This window comes from Drosophila miranda, chromosome 3 (assembly GCF_003369915.1).
Source record: "Drosophila miranda strain MSH22 chromosome 3, D.miranda_PacBio2.1, whole genome shotgun sequence".
Lineage (NCBI taxonomy): Eukaryota > Metazoa > Arthropoda > Insecta > Diptera > Drosophilidae > Drosophila > Drosophila miranda.
The window spans coordinates 22,062,325-22,082,139 of NC_046676.1; the positions used below are offsets into that span (position 1 = coordinate 22,062,325).

A 19,815-nucleotide genomic window follows, 5' to 3' on the forward strand; every position below is an offset into this window, starting at 1 on the left:
TGGCATAATAAGTTTTGATTTGCTTTTATTCGAGGGCTTTTCCAAGGGAGGGGGTGGGGGAGGGGGCGTTGGGGGCTTACCTTCTTGACACCTCAATGGACACAGGGCACGCACACAGCGGAGAGACAGACAAAGAGAACGGAAAATGGAAATGTTCGATTCGGAAAAGCGTCAACGCGTTTTGTTTATTTATCATTCACTTTGGCCAAAGGAATGAAATAAAGGCCTCGTCCGTTTTCTCGGAATTCTTGTCTTTGGATTCCAATCTCGAAGTAAAAGCTGCCTGTCATCAACATAATGACGGCACAAATACACACAGTCTGAATAGGTTTCCCCTCTATCTGTGTGTGTGTGCGCTGACCTGCCCTTTTCGGATTTGCGGTGCGGGTGCTCCAGTCTTCATGCCCTTTGCCCTGGCATTCCTTTGGTGCCACTCGAAATCTGTTGCCTACTTTTTGGGGCGCGACGCCGCACTTTATCTGCTGTCAGTGCGAGGTACAGTCACGCCACAGAGTTTTCCCAGAGACAGCTTTACCACGTTAAATGAGCATTCAGCAATCGGATCAGAGCCGGATCGAACTGTTTTTTGCGACCCTTTCGACTGGAAATTGTTATGGGGAAACTGCAGGCGCTCACAAAACATAAATCAATTGTGGCAATTGGGATTCTATTAAATGCTACTTTTTGCACTGATGTAACACCATTGAGTGGCGTTCAAAAATTTGCAAATTGGCTTCCGTTCCACACGCACACACACACACACACACAAACACAAGCGAACAACAATAGATTGTTTTCGTGTGCTGTACAAATATTTGTTAACCATAAACAATGGTAAATGAAAAATCCAAACGAATGCACACACACACACACACACATACACACATACATCCTTTGTTTTGTAAAAACATGGTTTCTTTTGTGTATACCCTTAATCCCAGCGGGAACTCCTCTTTTCGGCTCTTTTTGCCAGAATAATGGGTATCCTTGCGCCGAAACGTTGTCGAACTACAGCATACTCTCTGGTTTTCTCCATGGAATGCTGATAAAACTACGCGTTCGGGCGATCACACAGAAAAACTGTCAATATTTGTATTGATTTATGGCCAGGCCGGGGACCAGGGGCCAGCGGCCAGGGGCTTAGCTGCATCCAATTCTGGTCCCTGTGTTGCGGGTTTGGGGCACAGAACTATTTTGACTGCCACAATGGACACAATTTGTCACCGCTGAAAGGGGGAAACGGGAGACCAGAGACCCAACTGCCTGCAATTCAATTTAACGTTTTGGCAAATTGTTGCCATTTTAAAATATGAAACAAGCGGAGCGAAACGGAGAATTGAGATGGCCAAAAAGGAAGACTAGAAATGGGGAAAAAACATTCATTTCCCCAATGAATATTTTGCCAGTTTTCCCAGCCAGAAAATCGTTGCAGCAGACAGACAGAGCAGAGCAGAGCAGAGCAGAGCGGTCGACCGTAAATGTTTCTATCCCAAAGAGCGGAAATTTTTCAATTAAACAAAAACAGGAATATGAACAGGAGAACGCCCATCAATATTAGATGAGGGCAGCGGCGGAGTCCCGTCAAAGGAAAGCCTCTGTAGAAACAGGACACAAAGAAGGGACTTCCTCCTTGTGGCACCGCAACTTTTGATTCTATCTCCACACCTACGGGCGGTGAAAAGCCAGGCGGACGGACTGGCAAATTGTTTGGTGTTTGAGAGCCGCAGCCGCAGAATGAAAGACGTCATCACGGGGGACTTGACAGGTCGCCAAAAACTTAACGCCAGGCAGGAGGGGCATCAGGGAGAGAGACAGTGCCAAGAGTAGGATGAGGATAAGGCGTCAGATGAGGCAGGATGAGCAGCCAAAGCTCCTTTTTGAGAACTTTGACTTGCCGCCAACTTCGGAGCGCAGCAAAAACCAAAATGGTAGACTCTTACTTAATCCGGTTAGCAGTTTGCATCGTGTCGGGGTGGGGGGGAGAAGTGCATCGAAAGGACCTTTGGCCTCGCCTTTGGCTTATGAAAAGAGATGCAGTTTATGAGGAGAAGAAAATATGGAATTATAGTGGAGTTTAGGGTGGGAAAACTATCATTATAGAAGGAAATGCAAGGATTGGAGAAGAAAGAGTTGATAGGACTAGATTTTGTACAGAAAGAGAGGATATCTTTAGATAGGGAGATACATGAATACCGGAGGAGACACTGCCGCTTTGATGCCCCTGATTATACATATATTAAGGCTTGAATACATTATGGAGGTTCTCATTAAAAATAGAGACAATAGAACTTGGCTGGAGGTGGAGGTGGAGGTGCAGGGAGGTGGCACACAATTTGCATTTCCCCATTGATTTTTCCAGTGCATCATTAAAATTGCATTTAACACTGACGACTGTGACGCCTACTCCACCTCCTCCTGCTGAAATATACCATAAGAATTGTTCTTAATTAATTGTTTTATGCGGTGGCCATACCATTGCCATGGCCATGGCCCATTCCCGGACACTGCTGCGGTCAACCGGCATTTTTCACTCGTATTATTGACGGTTGCAGTCGGTGCTTCCTGCTCTTTTCAGAAATGGTACTCCTCGACGGTTTTTTTTCGACTTCCCCTCTAATTAATGAAATGCAAATATTTGCATTTGCCCCCCCCTCAAAAGCCCCAAACGTAAATTAAAAAACTTCTACCCCCCCTGTACCCCCTCATATATATGTATATGTATATTATTATTTGAAAAAGCACTCATTTTTTGTTTGACCTTTTTCTATATTTGCAGAAATCTGTAAAAGCATCGGCGGCAGAGCCATCCACTCTGTCAGGAGGCGCAGCATCCCCGGCGGCTTCGGGTCCCAGAGATGCAATCTATATCGACGATGATAGCATTGAGGGCTCTGGCGGACGTGGAGGGGTAAGTTCCCACAAACATATAAATTAGTTAATTAAATTTGCATTCTGCCCCGAAAGTTTTCCATGTTAATTCTGCGATTCCATGGCCAGGGAAGTTGGCATAGCAGAGGGAAAGGGTAGCAAGGGTCCACGTCCACTCTTCCACTCGTCTACTCTTAAACTCCTTTCTTAAACTTCCGCATAACTTTTATGCTTACTTTTGTGTTGATTTTTTGTTCATTTTCACATTGTCTGTCATTTTTTTAAAGTTGAAGATGAAAGTGGACTCCTTATACCCAGTATTCAAAGAGTACTCAGGGGTATATGCGAGAGAGAGAGATGTGTGCGGTATGGAACCAGCCAGGATATTGGGCGATGGGTGGAATAGTTTAGCTTTATAATCCGCTTAAAAGCCAACAACCAACCACAAAATAATACTCCTTATCTACAGTTGAAACTATGAACAGCCACAATAATATGCAATGAGAATTATTCATTAAATTTGTATTCAATCTGGGGAATATAAACTGATAAATACATACAGTGGCTGGCAAATGTCGATACATGTTCATAGCTTTTCAGCTTAAACGCCTGTAAATGCATCATGTTCTCCAATTGGTTAAAATCGCTGGAACAATGAAGAAAGAATACTATTATTTTCATATTTTGGAAGACAAATGTGTCTTCCCCACATCCCCGAGATCAGTTTCCAGCAAGACGGTAGCCCGACGCACACGGCTAAATTCGTGAAAAATCGTCCTAATAATCCAGTGGCCTGCTCAATAGCACAGATCTAAATCCCATTGAAAATCACTCTTCGAAAAGCCTGAGTCTGCACCAAAGGGATTGGGCAAGCACCTACTAAATTTAGTCGAGAGTATAACAAAACTTATTCGGAATATGATAAAAGCTAAAGCCCTTTGGAGCAAGTAAAAAAATTGGAAACGTGCAAAGGTGGATGCACTTTTTTTTGAACAAATTAAAATCTCTTGAGGAAAAGGATCTCTTTGAACTGAAATTATTGTCTTTTTTCATAAACTACAAAGCAAAAATCACAAGGATTGATGAATTTTGAAAGGTTTTACAGGCGTTTATGTGGATGCACTGCAAGGCCCCAATAGGAGGCTCCCTTGAGAGAGGTATCAATAGTATCAATGAGGATAGATACGAGTGGGTGTATGGTTTACCGATGAGAAAGGCAGCTGGCAATGGAGACGGGCTACCATCACTCACTTTTGTACACGTTTTCACACTTTTCACTCACACCGCAACAGGTTTCGATTGCCCATCCATTGGATTTATTAGTAAATATTTGTACTTTTGGGCTTGCACTTTTATTATTTACTCCGAGCTGGCCGTGCAGCTGGTCTTGACGCCTCGACTTCTAATTGGAAAATGATGACCTGTCCGAAATCTGAGGGCAGCCATAAATGCAATAAACTCGTATATTTCCTCACTATGCCCCCACAGCCAATAGGGTGGGGGGGGGGATACAGCAGCAAGGGGATTATTGGCCTGGCGACAGAGGATGTGCAACACTCCGGCAATAGGTTGAACACACCTGTGACAAAAGTCAGTTTCAAATTAGACATCAAAGTGGCAAGATGTGGCAAGAGAAAAAAGAAAAATAAGTTCCAAATAAAAATCATTTAAATATTTAAGACCGGACCGATTTTAATAGCCGTCGAGGGCTCTAGGCTCTGTCCAATCATTCACATGGTTTACGAGTACGAAACGCACTGTACTTTCAGGGGGGGGAGGACCCGTGTACTATGCAAAATATGTGGGCCACGAGCTTGTTATATAATCAAAACTTGATGTTGAAAAACTCATTTGTTTATGCGCATGAAATGTTAATGCTCAACACCTTTTTTTTGTTTTTGTTTTTTGTTGCCTGCGTGTGTGTGTGTGTGTGTGTGCGAGTGTGTGGCATGTGAGCGACATTTGTTGGAAAGTTTTTTGACAGCGCTGCGCTTACACACTCGCGCGTACAGTAACTGCCAAAGAGGACACACACACACACACACACACACACACACACACACACACACACACACAGGATGCGTCAATTGTTGGGCGAATACTTTTGATTTGCTTTTAGCACACATGCCATACACTTCCGCTCTGCCGCTCTGGCGCTCCCCCTCTCACGCTGCCACTCCTCCCACCCTCCAAGCTTCTGCTCTTCACAACGAAAAAAAAAAAAGAAGAAAAAACTAATTAAAATGCGTTGTGGCTGCTGCTGGCTGCAAAAGCAGAACAAAAAGCGCAGAAATAAACATAGAAAAAGTTTAATTAAATTCTTTGGGTTTTTTTGTATACCCTGGCAAAGGGCGTATGAGAATGGTTGAAGAGAAGGAGTCCAGGACTCTATAGAGTATATGATAGGGTCTCTCGACCTCTCAACCTTAAACCTTATGATGTGTAGGATTTTGGCAGGCAAAAATCTTTCATTTCTGAAGATAATCAAGTTAAATCCAAAGTTGTATCTCATGGATAGCTCTGCCTGCGGAGGAATGGAGGCTTTTGCCAGGGTGTCCAGGGCCTCGGCTTGCCTTTATCTTTGAGTTTTGTCCTTTGTTTCACTTGCCGCTTCTTGGTTTCCGATTTCTTCTCTCTTTTGCTGCGTGAATTTTAATTGAAGATACTGGGAAAAACTGGGAGAGAGGGGCAGGGCTGCGGACGGCGAAACTTTTCGCGGAATTCAATCAGGGGTCGCCCTGGTCGCATACTTTATCGGGTAACTGTGACTAGATCAACAAGCGGACAAAGCTATTGGCTTTCGGCATTAATTTTGCATGTCCATGGCAGCGAAAGGGATAGCAAGAGAGGAGGGGGGAGGGGGGGGTCTAAATTGTCATGCCAGGGGACCAGGGAAGGGGAGGATGGAAAAAATATGGAAATAATAAATAAAATCCCTCCAAGCGAGTTTTTTTCTCTCACTCTCTCTCTCTCTCTCTCTGCCCCTTTCGCACTGTGGCATTTTCTAATTTCCCCTTTGCCGCCCTTTCCGTTCCGTTCCGTTCCGTTATGTTCCGCTTTTTGCACCATTTCCGCTGCGGTGTTACTGGCCAAGGCCTGCTCTTGGCATGTGCTATGGATTTCCTCCCGTCCTCCCCCGTCTCCTGTCTCCCGTCTCCCATTCCTGCCTTTGCTCCCTTCATGGCCGAGCGAATTTGTTGGCATTTTCATGTTTTTATGCAACTGACAAACGTAGTAGAGACGTCGTCTCTCAGTCTCTCAGTCCCTCATGTGCTGAATGTTCTTTTACGCTTATCCGGCAAAAAACAAACAGAAAAGGGTTTTGGGACCCAAACCCAGGAAAATGCAATTTATTATGCGCTCCGTTGATCTCCACAGCACCCGACTGGCTCTTTAAAGTCTTCCCTCTAAACTCCCCTTGTCAGAGGTTACATTATTGTGTTATTAATGGATCCATCCTAGCTTTCTTTTGCCGAAATATGATGAATTCTTTACGTTGTGATTGTAATATGTCATTCCATGCGGAGTCTCTGGGCTAATCAACGCTGCATATGAGTAATGATCTATCATTTCTCTGCGATTCGGCCAGGAGGGGGCAGTGGGGAGTGGGGAGTGGTTAAAGCCTCTCTATGGAAGTCTGTAAGTCAAATTTTGGGGGACGTGTCAGCGGGTTAATGAGCTTTTGTTGTGCCTCCACATATGCAAACATCTGCATCTGATGTTGGATTTTCCTGCCTCCCTTGTTCCCCGGTTCCCCCCCGTTCCCCCGTTGTTCAGGGGTTCCGGGCATGTGCACGCTGCATGCCCCATCCGGGTCCAGCTGCTCTGTGGCTTGTCCTAGGTCCTTGTTGATTAATAACGTGCACATAGCGCACGTGTTCCTGTGGATGGCTGAGCGAGGCAAAGCCATTTTGCATGCCACACGCACAAAAGGACATCGAAACGAGAGTAAGCCTCTGCATTGGTATGCGCAAGGGGGGTGGGGGGTTGAGGCTTGTGCCTTGACAATAAATTAACATCGACTGACATGGTAATGGCTGCGTGATTGGGTTTCGGGTTTAGGAGGGGGGGTATGGCCCCAGTATTTGCCTGAAAACAGGACTCACACTGTTTTTCCCTGCCATGTTAACAGCTTTGATGATGTGATTTCGATGTTGTTGTGTGCCTGTCCAGGCAGGCCGTATCCGGCCGGCGGGATCTGCCCGCATTTCTGTGCCTAAGTACATGCATATAATTTCCAGGAGGTATCCATCGTTGTGCTCAGAGGCTGTCAATATCAGTTGCTTACATGGGAATTTATTGGGCGACAGCTCCTCCACATAATACATAATGCATGCCCCCCCCCTCCCCCCCTCCGTCACACACACACGACTGTCGGGCGGAGCGGAAAGAGGAAAGAGGTCCTTAACCGATAGAACCATTGAAATTTATTGAGACTCTGAATGGTTAACAAACACTCCAGCAGGAGACGATCCCATCCAGACGGTTCCCTGTAGAAAAATCAGTGGCATAGGGGATGAGGAGGGATGGGAGGACAGGACATACATATATGTACGTTGATCCCCCCCATTCATTACTCAATGTCGTTTGGGGTTGTGGCTCTGCTTTTGTTGGCCACCAAGGGAGTACAAATGATGCTGCATTATTTCACATAACATAATTCCCACAGTAATCCAAATGAGTCTGCCCCAAACCCAACCCCCAGCCCCAAACCCAACACAAACACAAACACAACCCACAGACAACATGAGTAATCCGGGGCCATTGGGGGCCTCCCTTTCTCCCATTCCCTTTCTTTTATGGGACAGAAAGAGAAGGAGTCCTTTGCATTTCTATTGAATTAAACACCCAAAAAAAAAAGCGGGGAGGGGCCCGTACTGCCTAGATTCTGGAGGGCAGATGGTGTGCCCTACGAGGCGACAATCCAGTGATGGAATCCAGTGCATTCCCTGGACATCCCTGATGGTTGTTCTCCTTTCAAATGTGCCTCAACCTTTGGTTACTTCTATTACAATTGGCATTACAGGCACTCATCTATCTCTCTCCCTCTCCCTCTCTCTATCTGGTTCGAATCTATAGTTGCCCCTGGAGTATCCCGACAACACAAAGGAACCCCCCTCCCCCCCGAACATCAAAACTGAAGGCTACAAATGCGTAAACACAGACGGATGGAGGGGAGTGGAGTGGAGTCGAGGGGAGTGGAGTGGGGGTCCGCCTGCCGCCATAACTTTTCCGAAGCCAAGCGAAAAGTCATTGTCAAAGTTGAGCGGCAGTGCGGGAGAGGGCTGTGGCTGAGGCGTTGGCTGTGGCGATGGCTGTGGCAATGGCAATGGCGACGACGATGATGATGATGGGGGCGTTGTCGCCATTTTGTTTTCTCTGTTTGTTTCTGATGTTTTGCGCATTGTATTGCGAGAAACTGGTGGGGCAGAGGCACGGGGCTCTCCCTTCTTCACGCATGCATAATTTATGCCAATAAATTCGCTTAACTTTACGACAATTTGTAGCTGCAAACTCTGCCATAAAATTCACTAGCTTTATAGTGGAGTGAAGGGAAGAGAGGGAGGGAGGGAGGGAGGGAGGGATGGAGAGCGAGCATCCCTCCTGCCACGGCAGAAGTATCTTTGATGTTGTGGATGCATAAATTTCAACGATTATCCAGAAATTTGATTACTGCTTCCCCACCCCCACCCCCACCCTCTCCGCTCCTCTCCTCTCTCTCTCTGCTGTGTGTGTGCTTGCCACTCTGCTGCCCTGCTCTTCGATTGTTATTGTTAAGGGGATGTGCTTCAATTAGTGCAACGTTTTGTGGCATAACAGCACTCGAAGCACTCCTGGACCCCGAAACGAGAGCTCAAATTGCACAAACCTGCCCGGTGGGGCATCAACCTGGTCAGACCCTGCGGCGAGGGCGAGGGCGGGGGCACGCTTTGAATTGCAAATGTTTGGGCTGCCACTGGCAGGATAGATGGAGGGATCGCTTCAATTATGTAGCACTGCCGTCTTGGGGCTTGGGACTGGGAGGATGGAAGGATGGGGCGCCTCTTGAAGGAAGTCTGTTGCCTGCTGCAATTTAAAAGAAATGTCTACAGCTTTGCAGCATGAAAAAACCCCAAAGACTCTCTCTCTCTCTATCGCTCTCTCTCGCACTCGTACTGCCATTTGTCGTTTGTCAGGCATCTCAGGGGCTGCGGCTGTGGCTGCACGTAGCAATTTGACTTGTAACCGCACACTTGAGTGTTGCCTGCTTTTAGGCGCAACGTGAGGCAAGTTTGTTGAACCTGTCAGACGCTCTTCTTTTCTGCTGCTGCTGCTGCGTCCTGGGTCAAGCAACTTCCACTTCCATGAATAATTCAGCATTTTCTATCCCTACTTCCCTCTGTTTCCGTTTCTCGTACTCCACTCTGTCCTTTGCTGCCACACCATCTTCTTCTTGTTTATCTGCCTCTTCTGCGACTGTTTCTCCTCCTTTAAGGGGCGTGGTTCTGCTGCCACTGCTGCCAGGTTAATTACATTTGCTCGTGCCTCGTGAAACGCCAGACAGCCAGCGTTGATGGCATTCGTGTGCAGCTGTGGCAAGTGTGGCAGCTGTGGCGACTGTGTGGCAAGTGGACCTTCTTTGTTGCCCCTCAGGAGGCGAGGAGCGGCTTGAGCACTCGGCTGAGCACCGAACATGTCATGCATATTTATTTTGATTGCATTGCTGTGCTTCGTGTGGCATGCCCCATTGTCCTCGATCAATCAACGTGCATTATTTGCTTGATTAAATGTGCAATAACTGCGGCACAGTCCTCCAATAGACTCTAAAAAGCTCCAAGACCCGCCGAAGTATTCCAGCAGCTCCTCCTCCTCCTCCTCCTCCTCCTGCGGAGGGCGGGGGTTTGTCTGAACCAACACTAATGAGGCGCTCTTGTTGCTGTTGCTGTTGCTGTTATAGAAACAAAAGCATAAACCGGTGGCAGAACCTTCCAAAATGGAGCCTTCCCTTCGGTCTTTGCCCTTTCTGGTGCTCTCGTGCACCCTTCCCCCTCCCCGCAGAGGGTCTTCACTTTGCAGCGGGTGATCAACCATTGCTGGATCAGCCATTTCTCCTGGTATTTCCTCTTTCCAGGAGCTTTCTGGAGCTCTTTTTCGTCCTCTTTATCGCCTCGCTGAGCGCATTTCCATGGCTTGGGAATCGGCTTATGCCACATGCCCCGCATTCTCCATCCCAACAATTATGTGCAGCTCATCGCACCCCCCCTGGACTGTTCCTCCTTCTCTTCTGGCTTTGGATTTTCTCACTGGCTTTCTAAGCCGTTTGCAATTGACTGAGCAAAAACTGTTGGGGCCACGCCCACCAGCATTGTCGCCCATGAGTTGCATTACATTTTTAATGATGTGAAACGGTGGCAGAAGGATCAACAGGACTCCCCGGTTGAAGGGGAGCGGCAGCCGGTTAAGCCAAAGCTATAGATGTGGCAGATGCACGCCACTCAAGCCAAAGTGCTCTGACAGAAGAAGCAGGGGGGGGGGGACTCTCAGTGCTCCCTTAAGCTTCATCACACACTAAGATGCTGGATGCAGGCCCCCTCGCTCCGTGCCACATCCCGCTGCAGCCCGCAATTAAAATGCAAAAACTTTAGCGATGGGAAGGCAGAGGCTGTGTGGCGAGGGGGGGGGGGGGGGCGCCTTTAGCTGCAGTTTACGTCGGAAAATGAATGAAAATGTTGACTTATTAGCTGCAAAGTGTTCCCAGGCAGCTGAAAATTACTTGAGGGACCTCGTGGCAGCCACAGCCTCCCCGGCAGATACCCTGCGCTCTATGAGGGGTATATGGGGCTAGTCGCGAGTAAAGGATCTCGCAATTAGCATAAGTAACGGGGAGTAAACCAGGGATCTGTTGCAAATGTTCGAGGGCCTCGCTGCTGCCCCAGTGCCCCGTGCCCCGTGCCCCGTGCCCCCCCTGCCCCGTGCCCCCCGTGCTGCGCGCCTTAAGCTCATTTATTAATTGCCAGCCGCAGAAGCAGGAAAAAGTCGACATCAAAACTGAAAATTATTATTTACGACAAAAGGGAGGGCCAGGGGCAGGGGCAGGGGCAGGGGCAGAAACACAGATTTACTTTTTTTCCGCTGGTAATTTAGAGCCTGGCTAATGCTGATGCGCCCCCCCTCCTGCCTCCCGCCTCCTGCCGCCGCTCGGCATTTAATTTATTTGTGCGGCAAAAAGCGGTAAAAAAAAAGAAATGGAAATGGCAAAAGGACCAAAAAAAAAAGCGAAGGAAAACCTGGGTGCGGTTATTGATTTTCCCGTTTGCTGATGAGTCGGAACTGGTGGATCTGTTGGAGCGAGGAGCAGTAGCCCCCTCCCGATTACGTTGGGAATGGGGAAGAGGAGGAGGAGGAGGAGGAGGAGGAAGAGGAGGAAGAGGAGGAAGAGGAGGAAGAGGAAGAGGAAGACGATGACGATGATGATGATGATGATGCGGTGGCCAAGGAACCAAACGCTTCGTTGCGTTTTGTTGCGTTGGCAAATTTGTGTTCTGCCTCCCCCCCCCCCCTCCCTCCCTCCCTCCTCACGGAAATCGAATAAGAGATGGCCCAAAGGGGGATTAGAGAGGGAGAGAAAATGCTCGATAAGCGGAATTTGTGTCAATTGGACATGAAAAAATCATTAAAGCGAAGGGAATTTAAGGCAAAGAAGAAACATTTAACCCCCGCCTATCGAAGGATGGCCAAGGGATATGCCACAAATGAAATATGGCTCTGCCAGGGGGGGGGGGGGGAGCCTCGAGCGAAGGATCAGAGACAGAGCCCATCGGCCAGACGCTGACAGACGAGAGCCTGATAAATGGTGCCACCTCCTGGTTGATGGACGGGAGGCTGCAATGCAGCTGCCAATTAAGTGCCACATTATGCCGCAGGCACCATTGCATTGTCAGGGGCAGCGCGCAGAGCAATATGCAACAGCGTTTGGACAACAAAAGAGTGCCTCGTGCTGCAGATGGAAAGGGGAAAAGAAAAGAAAAGGAAAACAAACGTGGCAGATAAAGGGGAAACTAAGCAATTGTTGTGCTGCTGCTGCAAGGCCACGACACAATTTCCCCCTTTCTAGTGTGTGTGTGTGTGTGTGTGTGTGTGTGTGAGTGAAAGCTTCGCAACTCTTGAGAAGAAAAAAAACACATCCTCTTGGCTGTGTTTTCGGAGAACTTTTTCAATTTGCCGTGTGGCATGGTGTGGCATGATGCTGCGCTGCTCATTTGTTGCATTTAAAAAGCAATTATTTCGTGGCACGAAAAGCATAAGCCCCAACCAACCCCCCCCCTCGAAAAAGCATCATGATAATTGCATGTGGCACGAACAGATACCTCCCCGAATATGCATGAGTGTCGGTGTCTGTGTCTGTGTGTGTGTGTGTGGCTTTTCCCAGGCATTTTTGTGATCTGTTCTTCTCATTGGATTACGCCTCGCCCCAATCTAAATGTAAATGGCCAATCGGAAAATAATAAGTCTGCGGAGGAGGAGGAGGAGGGGCGGCTGGAAAGTGCAGGCAAATCCCAGATATCCCAGGCAGCTCAAAAGTTGTTCATCTTCTTTTCGAGAGAGCGAGAGAGCGAGAGAGAGAGAGAGAGGGAAAAACAACAAGCGAAGTGAAACGAAGCGAATTTTCAATTTCATTGTCTAAATAAAGCCGTAAGATATCTTCTAGCTGGAAAATTGAGTTTTCCTCTACCTCTACTCCTATCTCCTCCCTCTCTCTCCCGTTGCTATCCCCCTCTGGAGGCCAAAGTTGCAAGTTGCATGTAAATAAATTAGGGGGGCCTCCTAGAAATTATTGAGGCCTGCCGATTCGAGAAACAGTGGAAACAAAGCCTCTCTCTGGCTATCAATTTTCCTAGGATTGTGGTTACCCCAGAAAAACTTTGGCCATTTCCCTGCAAACGGAAACGTATACCAAAAACACCCGAATCCAAATGTTTAGCAGGCCACTTGGATACTTTGAATCCGCTTGGAGCCAGGACCATCACAATGCAGAAATTCCCAAATGAAAGGCAGAGAATGGGGAGTCCAGGCCAAAGGGTAGAAGGGGAGTGGGGGGGTGGAAAAACTCGGTCAACTCTCGAGTCACGCACTTTGGGGAACATTGTCAAATCGACAATTTACTCGTTAGGAAAACTTTTTTTTTTGTGGAGGCAACAACTTTTGGGAAACATTTTGCGATGCAGCAAATTGAAAGCTTCTTGTATTTTGGTTGGGATTTTGGCCAGGACAGTCGCCCGACAGGACTCCATGTGTGGACACTGCCGTTGTTGGCTGAGAGCCTGTTTTATGATGGCAATACACTCGCAAATGTAATTCCTGGCATCAATTATGCTTACAGAGGGAAGGATAACAGGGGGGGGGGAAGGAAAACTTTTCTCGTTTTCGGTCATGACAACTTTTTGCCTGATGTTTGAGGGAAATGTGGAAACAAGTCGAGAAAGTGCACGGAGGACCCTGAGTCCTCCGCCTCCCCCGCCCCCGCCTGAGTCTTGTTGTTTATGCATGAAACGTGCCTGGCAGCCTCTGTTCATCCCCTGTTGCCACCGCCACGGGGAACGGGGCACGGGGCACGGGGCACGGGGCACCCCCCTGTTGCAGTTGAACGCACTGACTGACACAATTTGCGCTCATTATGGAAGCTCCGAAGGTTGCCTGCCGCTGCTTTTGTTGCCTTCTTTCGTTCTGTTTTCTCTCCCCAAGACTTTTCGCTCGAGTTTTCTTGGCAGCAACTAGTTTTCCCTCCCCCCTCTCCCCCCTCTCTACCCTCTGTACCCGCTCGCTTCCTGCCAGTCGGAGCTTTGTGAAGTTTTTTAAATGCTTTATTGAAACAATTTCCGCTTTATGGAAATTTCGCGCCGGTCCACACCACGCGAGACACACTCGTATATCATTTTCGTTGTCATATATCAGAATGGTGTCAAGCACACGCCATTTTGGCAAGAGGCTGGACGTGGGGAAGGCGGGGGACGTGGGGAAGGCGGGAGTCAAATGCAAATTCGATGCGGCATGCAGCAGCAGCAGCAGCTGGAGAAAGCAGAGCCGCGTTTCCTCTTCATTCCATGGCAGAGAGTCGCAGGTGGCCAAAATGGTGGACGAAATGACATCATTTAAATTCATGCATGACCCACATTGCACTCCCAGCATTTCTCCCAGCAGAAAGGGCGGGGCGGGGGCTGGCGCACAGCTCCTTGGCACTCGTCTCGTCCCCGCAGCTCGTATTTTATTAACAAAGCAATTTATTGCATAAATTCCCATTGCACTCTGCAGGCCACAGTTGCGGCCGCAGCCCCCACCCACCATGCACCACCCACCATCGTGCACCATCGATCTGTGGTACGAAGATGCGGCTACTTTCTGACTTTGGGGAGCAGCCAGAGGCGCGCCCCCAAACGAGAGGCAAGTGCAAGTTTCGGGGCAAGTTTTGGGCTGCCTCGAAATGAGTTCATTTAGCAGCGAAAACTGCCAAGGGCCAAGGAGGGAAGAGCATGCAACAAATGCTCTGGGCGAGAGGCTGCTTAGTCATGCGGAAAGCAGCCACTCGGCACTCTGCCGCACGCCGTTTGCCGCCTGCCGCTTGCCCCATTTTCTGGCTGCTAATTGCGGCATAAATCAAGCGGCAACACAGCGAAAGGGATAGAGGACCACGCTCTAAATAAACTCGGCCAGAACGAAAGTGTTGCAAGCATCCCCCAGCAGGACAAACATTTTTTTTTGCCACATGCTTTATGGCCACTTCTGGGGCGCCTCCGCCAATGCCGCCATAATCCTCCATGTGCATGGTGTCCCTGGTGGATATTTATGAGTACTTTGGTCAAACGTTTGCCTAGTGGATGCCACTGGATGCCACTGGATGCCAGTGGATGGTGTGGGGGCTCCGAAAAATGATAAATGTCTGGATGCTCCGAGTGGCCGACGCGGCGTATACGCAATACGCAAATATTTTAATTAAATTTCAAACGAAATGAAAACAAACAAAACCAGAAATTTCTCTGACAAAATAAGTGGAAGGACATCCTGGAGCAGCTGAAGGATATGCATGTATGGCGTTAATGGGAGGGAAAGAAGATCTTTCGAGAACCATTATAGCCAACATATCATCTCCATATTTAAGAACAGAGAAAAAGTCCTTTTATGAGGGCACTCGCTTTGAGCACTCTGTTTTGCCACGCACAAGGACCTTCCCTTGGTAGTCGCCTTGCCCCCCATTCCACCCAATTTATAAGAATGGGGGGCACCTTTTATCCCTTACGGTTGTTTGGCCCTGCGGCTCGTGTGCTGTCGATTTTCGGAAAACCCCAACAGAATTAGGGTCTGTTTTACCGCACCCCCCCCCCATGGATGCGCTGCGAGAGGATAAAGAGCTGTGGTGGAAAATGTAATTTAAATTCTGTTTTCTGGGAGGGAAAACTCAATTGTTCTCACTCTACAAATCACTCAATTCTGTTTAGCTCGTTCTCATTATGAGTACTCAGGGCCCTGACTCCCCTGCCTCCCCTGCCTCCCCTCCTCTCTCAGCGCCCTGTCCATGGGGCGGGTCAACAAGTGTCGTTGGAGCTGGCCAAATGCCAAGACAAAGCCAGCGCTTTGTAGGGCATTGCATAACGCGCGGAGAAATTCAATTAAGTTTCTGTCCTCCGACTCTCGATGAGCCTTTCTATTTTTGGGTCACTGTTTTTATGGCCAGAACGGAGGGGAAACGAAATTAAAGTCAATAAACAAGCCCTGGAGGCTGCTGCTGCGGCTGCGGCTGCGGCTACGGCTGGGGCGGAAAATTGTCAGTCGACTGTCCCCCGACAATTGGCTCTGGTCACAGTTGCTGTGGCACTTTGGGCCCCGCCTCTAGCTCTCGGTGGTCGGCCCCGGGGCTCAAATAAACCGCAAAAGCCGTCACAGAGCCGCAGCCAGACAATGGCCCATGTGAGTGGCCCTCTAGCAAGCGTTCAAGGCACGGCACTGGCAGGGCGGACATTCAAGGACATGCTCGTATTATTCGCCATGGAAATGGCAGCCATTTGTTGCGCACAAATAATTTTACAAGCACTTGGGAGACCCCCGAAGAAATGTCGCCAAGCCCCGAACTAATTCCCTTTCCGTTGTGTCTCCTTTGTGGTTGCAGATACACGACGATCTAGAGAAGGATCCGGACTATTCTGGCTCTGGCTTTGGACCGGATGACGAGGACGCCGAGCCGGACCATCACTCGCAGCACGGTTCGCACAACACGCGCATCTCGCAGAGCGGCGGCTCCAGCATAAACAGTAAGCATAAATCGAACGACAACAGCCACAACGACGACCTCGACCACATCTCGAGTAGATTCAACAACAACAACAACCAGAACCAGAACCAAATCGACAACAACAGCCAGAATCTTAATAATAATAATAACAATAATAATTTTAATAATAATAATAATAATCCCAACCTTAATAACAATCACCATCCAGCGAATAGTGGCACAATCATTGGTAGTAGCACCACAGCGAACCATAACAGTAATCAGAATCACATCGGCGGCCAGAGCGGCGGCATCATCAGTGGCAGTGGTGGTGAGATCGGTGGTCATAGTGGCACTGGCATTAACACAATCGGTAAAGATCAAGCTAGTTTTGTAGCTATCCTAAGCGAGACATCTTCCACTACTTCTACTTCAACTTCAACTCCAACTCCTCCTTCTTCAACATCCACTACCACCACCACACCACACACTTTAGTTCTCCCATCTCAAACAGTTACACCACCAAAAGATACAGATACAACAACAACAGACACAGATACAAATACAGATGTAGTTACAGTCATTGCCAGGATAGATTATAGTTACGTTAGATCTAGAGCCAACAACACTAACAACAATTCATTCACAACATCTACAAGAACACCAACACCAACAACAACCCCATCTCTATATCCAGCAGCTCATACACCAACACAAACCTCATCCACAACCTCGACAACAACAACAACAACAACAACCTCGACAACAACAAGCAGTTCACCAACAACGACAACAACCACCGGCAGCAGCAGCACTACGACAACAGCGGCCACAACCCCGTCTTCAACCACAGCCGCCTCCAATCGCACCCAAACCACGCCCACGGCCACGCCCAAGCCCAAGCCCATTGTACCCGAATCCACCGCAGCGAGCCGTCCCTTGCCTCCCTTCCCCGCCTTCGATGAGGATCTCGATGTGGATGTGGAGGCCAGCGGCGATGGCATCGACGTGGAAGGCGGCGGCGAGGATGACGACGAGGGCGATGATGAGGACGACATCATCATTGATCATCCCGATTCCGAGAAGCCAAGGCTTGCAGAGCCCGTTCCCAATGGTGAAATCGATCATGATAGCGATAACGATAACGATAACGATGATGGTGAAGGCGATACCGATGACACGGACGATGATGATCGCATCATCGATGTGGATGGCGGCGATGAGGATGGAAACGGAAACGGAAACGGAATCGGTGGCAACGTTGGAGACCTCAACACAGAGCGCGGACGTCAGTGGTTTTTATTTTTATCCTTTTGTTTTTGTACTTTCTTTTTGATCATTTGTTTGTATGCGTTTGCTTTTGTTTATATGTATGGTTTTTTTTTGTGTGTTTTATTGGTGCTTTTGCTTTGCCCTCCTCCTCTGCCCCTCCATGCGATTCCTTTTGTGTTGTGTCCCCCGCATATCCTTTGAAGAGGATTGCATTGTCATCTCTGGCACTGCACTGCTTTCATCATCTTGTATTATTTGATATTTTATTTTACATAATTTTATTTACTGTATGTTTTAAGCACATTTTCAACAACAAACAAAGTATTGTGGCTTGCACTGTAGTTGATTTCTTGGGTATTTGCTTTGGTTTCTGTTACGTTCCGTAGCTTGATTGGTATTATCGAGACGCACATTCGAGTATAAAGATGTATTACTTACAGTTACAGTTACGTATATATTTGTTAAGTTTTACCTTGGTTTCTCTGTAGCGCGCGCTCTGGCAACTCTACGACGAACAATGCTGCGGGCTTTCCTTTTGTGTGGACTTTTACATGGAGTCCCCAGCCCCGACAACACAATAGCCAATACACCATAATTCCCACACTTTCATTGCGAGACCAAATCTCATCCATTCATTCAGTCTGTCTGCTTTTGGCATTTATTTATTCATTCGATTGGAAAAACTCCCGCAGAGCCAACACAATCCCATTGCCTCCTTCCCCCATGCTCACGCTCACGCTCATTCTCATTCTCATGGCCTTTAGTGTTAAACCTAGGATACAGCTATTCTAAGTCGTATAATTTAAGGATAGTTTAAGAGTCTTTTGTATACGTAGCAAACAGAAACAGAAACGGTAGAGGGGCCAGCACCATTCATCGACCCAGCGATCCATCGATTGAGATGCATCAAGGTTCTGCACAGAGGGTCCTGCCCTAGGCCCAAAGTTCCATTAAAACTGTCGCGTTCCGCCCTCCCACAGCCAAAAGAACAGCTCTGGATTCGCACTAAGCCGCACAGTGATTTGGTGCTTTGTTGCTCTTCGAGTGGAAAGCACTTCGAAGGCGCTCCTCACAGAGCTCCACTTGAAATGAAAAATCACCGAGTCCCGGGCAACGCCAAGGACAACGCCTCCACTCGCCACACGCTAAAACTCGCAACGACTTGGGGCACGGTTGCTCTTACCCCGAACCCCCATCCATCCTTTGTGTGTGTGTGGCAAACTCTATTTATGGAGCGGGGAGGGCGGCAGGAGTGCAAACAGAGCCTAATGGCAATCCAGGAGTGGATCTGATAGGTGTGTGGGCTGGGGATTTATGACCTGCTTTGATGTTTGTGCCACTGCCACGCCCTGAACAAACACGAACCACACAAACCATGTGGCATATGGGAGGCGGTGACACACACAGCAGGACCACACTTCGGGCATAATTGTCCACAGATGGTCAGATGTCTCGTAGAGAGCATTGAGTCCTGCAGTGCCTTGTGCCCCATCGAATCGTGGACAGAAGACACGCGGATACACCTTTATTGGCTTCGTCCAAACGCAGAGCCAGACACACAATCAGTCTGATGGATAGACACAGACGGGAATAGTCTTTCATAGGATGAAACCATCCCAAAGTCAGAATTATGGCTTCCTCCGGAGTTTTCATCGGGCCAGTTTCTGCTTCGGGATGTGCTTTGATAATTTTCCAATGATTTTGGAATTCGATGCGACACATAAGTCTGGGGCCATTCAATAAGCCCTTTGGCCATTACCTAATTAAAATGCCACTCCGCGCCGCTCTACTCCCCCAAGGGGCGGTGGAGCAACAGCCAGGGCAAACACATGGGTGTACATCAGGGTGGGGTTGGGGGCAACAAGCAATTTGTTTGTCTTAAGCTTTCTGAGGTTAAAGGGGATTCGAATCCAGAAGAAAACAGAGAGGGCGCAAGGGGGCTCAATACAATAGCTCAACACAGAACAAAGGCCGCACAAAATAAAGGATGTGGATGTGGGCGAGTGTACATATATGTATGTGGTGGACTGTCAATTAAATTAATTTAAATTCACTTTGCTTGACAGCCAAATAGGCATTCAAATGGCTCCTATTTTGCGAAATACTTTGGGAGGTGTCCATGGACTCCCCAGCTATCATACTCGAGATTTAGATGGAAAGAACTCGAAACAGTTCTCTCTGCAAGCTGTAGCTTAGCGAGATGGCTCCATGAAAATTTGTCACAATTTGCATTGCTGCCAGCTCTCTGCTGGTAACTTTTTTCATTTGGCCAAAACTTTTCCGGCTGCTCATTAGCGTGAAATGAGCTCAAGAGTTGTGTTTGTGCTGGCGGACAGACAATCAGGCAGGCAGTCGGATGGGTCTAGTTGTAGTAGTCTAGTAGTCTAGTTGTATAAGTCTTAGAGATTGGCATAAGGTATCCTTTGTACTTGTAA

General features: G+C 48.2%; 1 protein-coding gene across 8 annotated transcripts in view; it reads left to right on the plus strand.

Moving 5' to 3' along the window:
- The window catches only part of LOC108158772 (syndecan), a 96,953-nt gene that overhangs the window by 74,242 nt on the left and 2,896 nt on the right, over positions 1-19,815 (plus strand). For 4 of the 8 annotated variants that reach the window (XM_033391326.1, XM_017291403.2, XM_033391325.1 and 1 more), the window contains 3 exons: positions 2,777-2,908; positions 16,007-16,148; positions 16,806-17,396. In XM_033391326.1, the coding sequence (XP_033247217.1) occupies positions 2,777-2,908; positions 16,007-16,148; positions 16,806-17,396 (865 nt within the window). Of the gene's footprint in view, positions 1-2,776; positions 2,909-16,006; positions 16,482-16,805; positions 17,397-19,815 lie in introns of all 8 variants that reach the window. The other 4 variants (XM_033391328.1, XM_033391324.1, XM_033391327.1 and 1 more) reach the window with 4 other exon arrangements.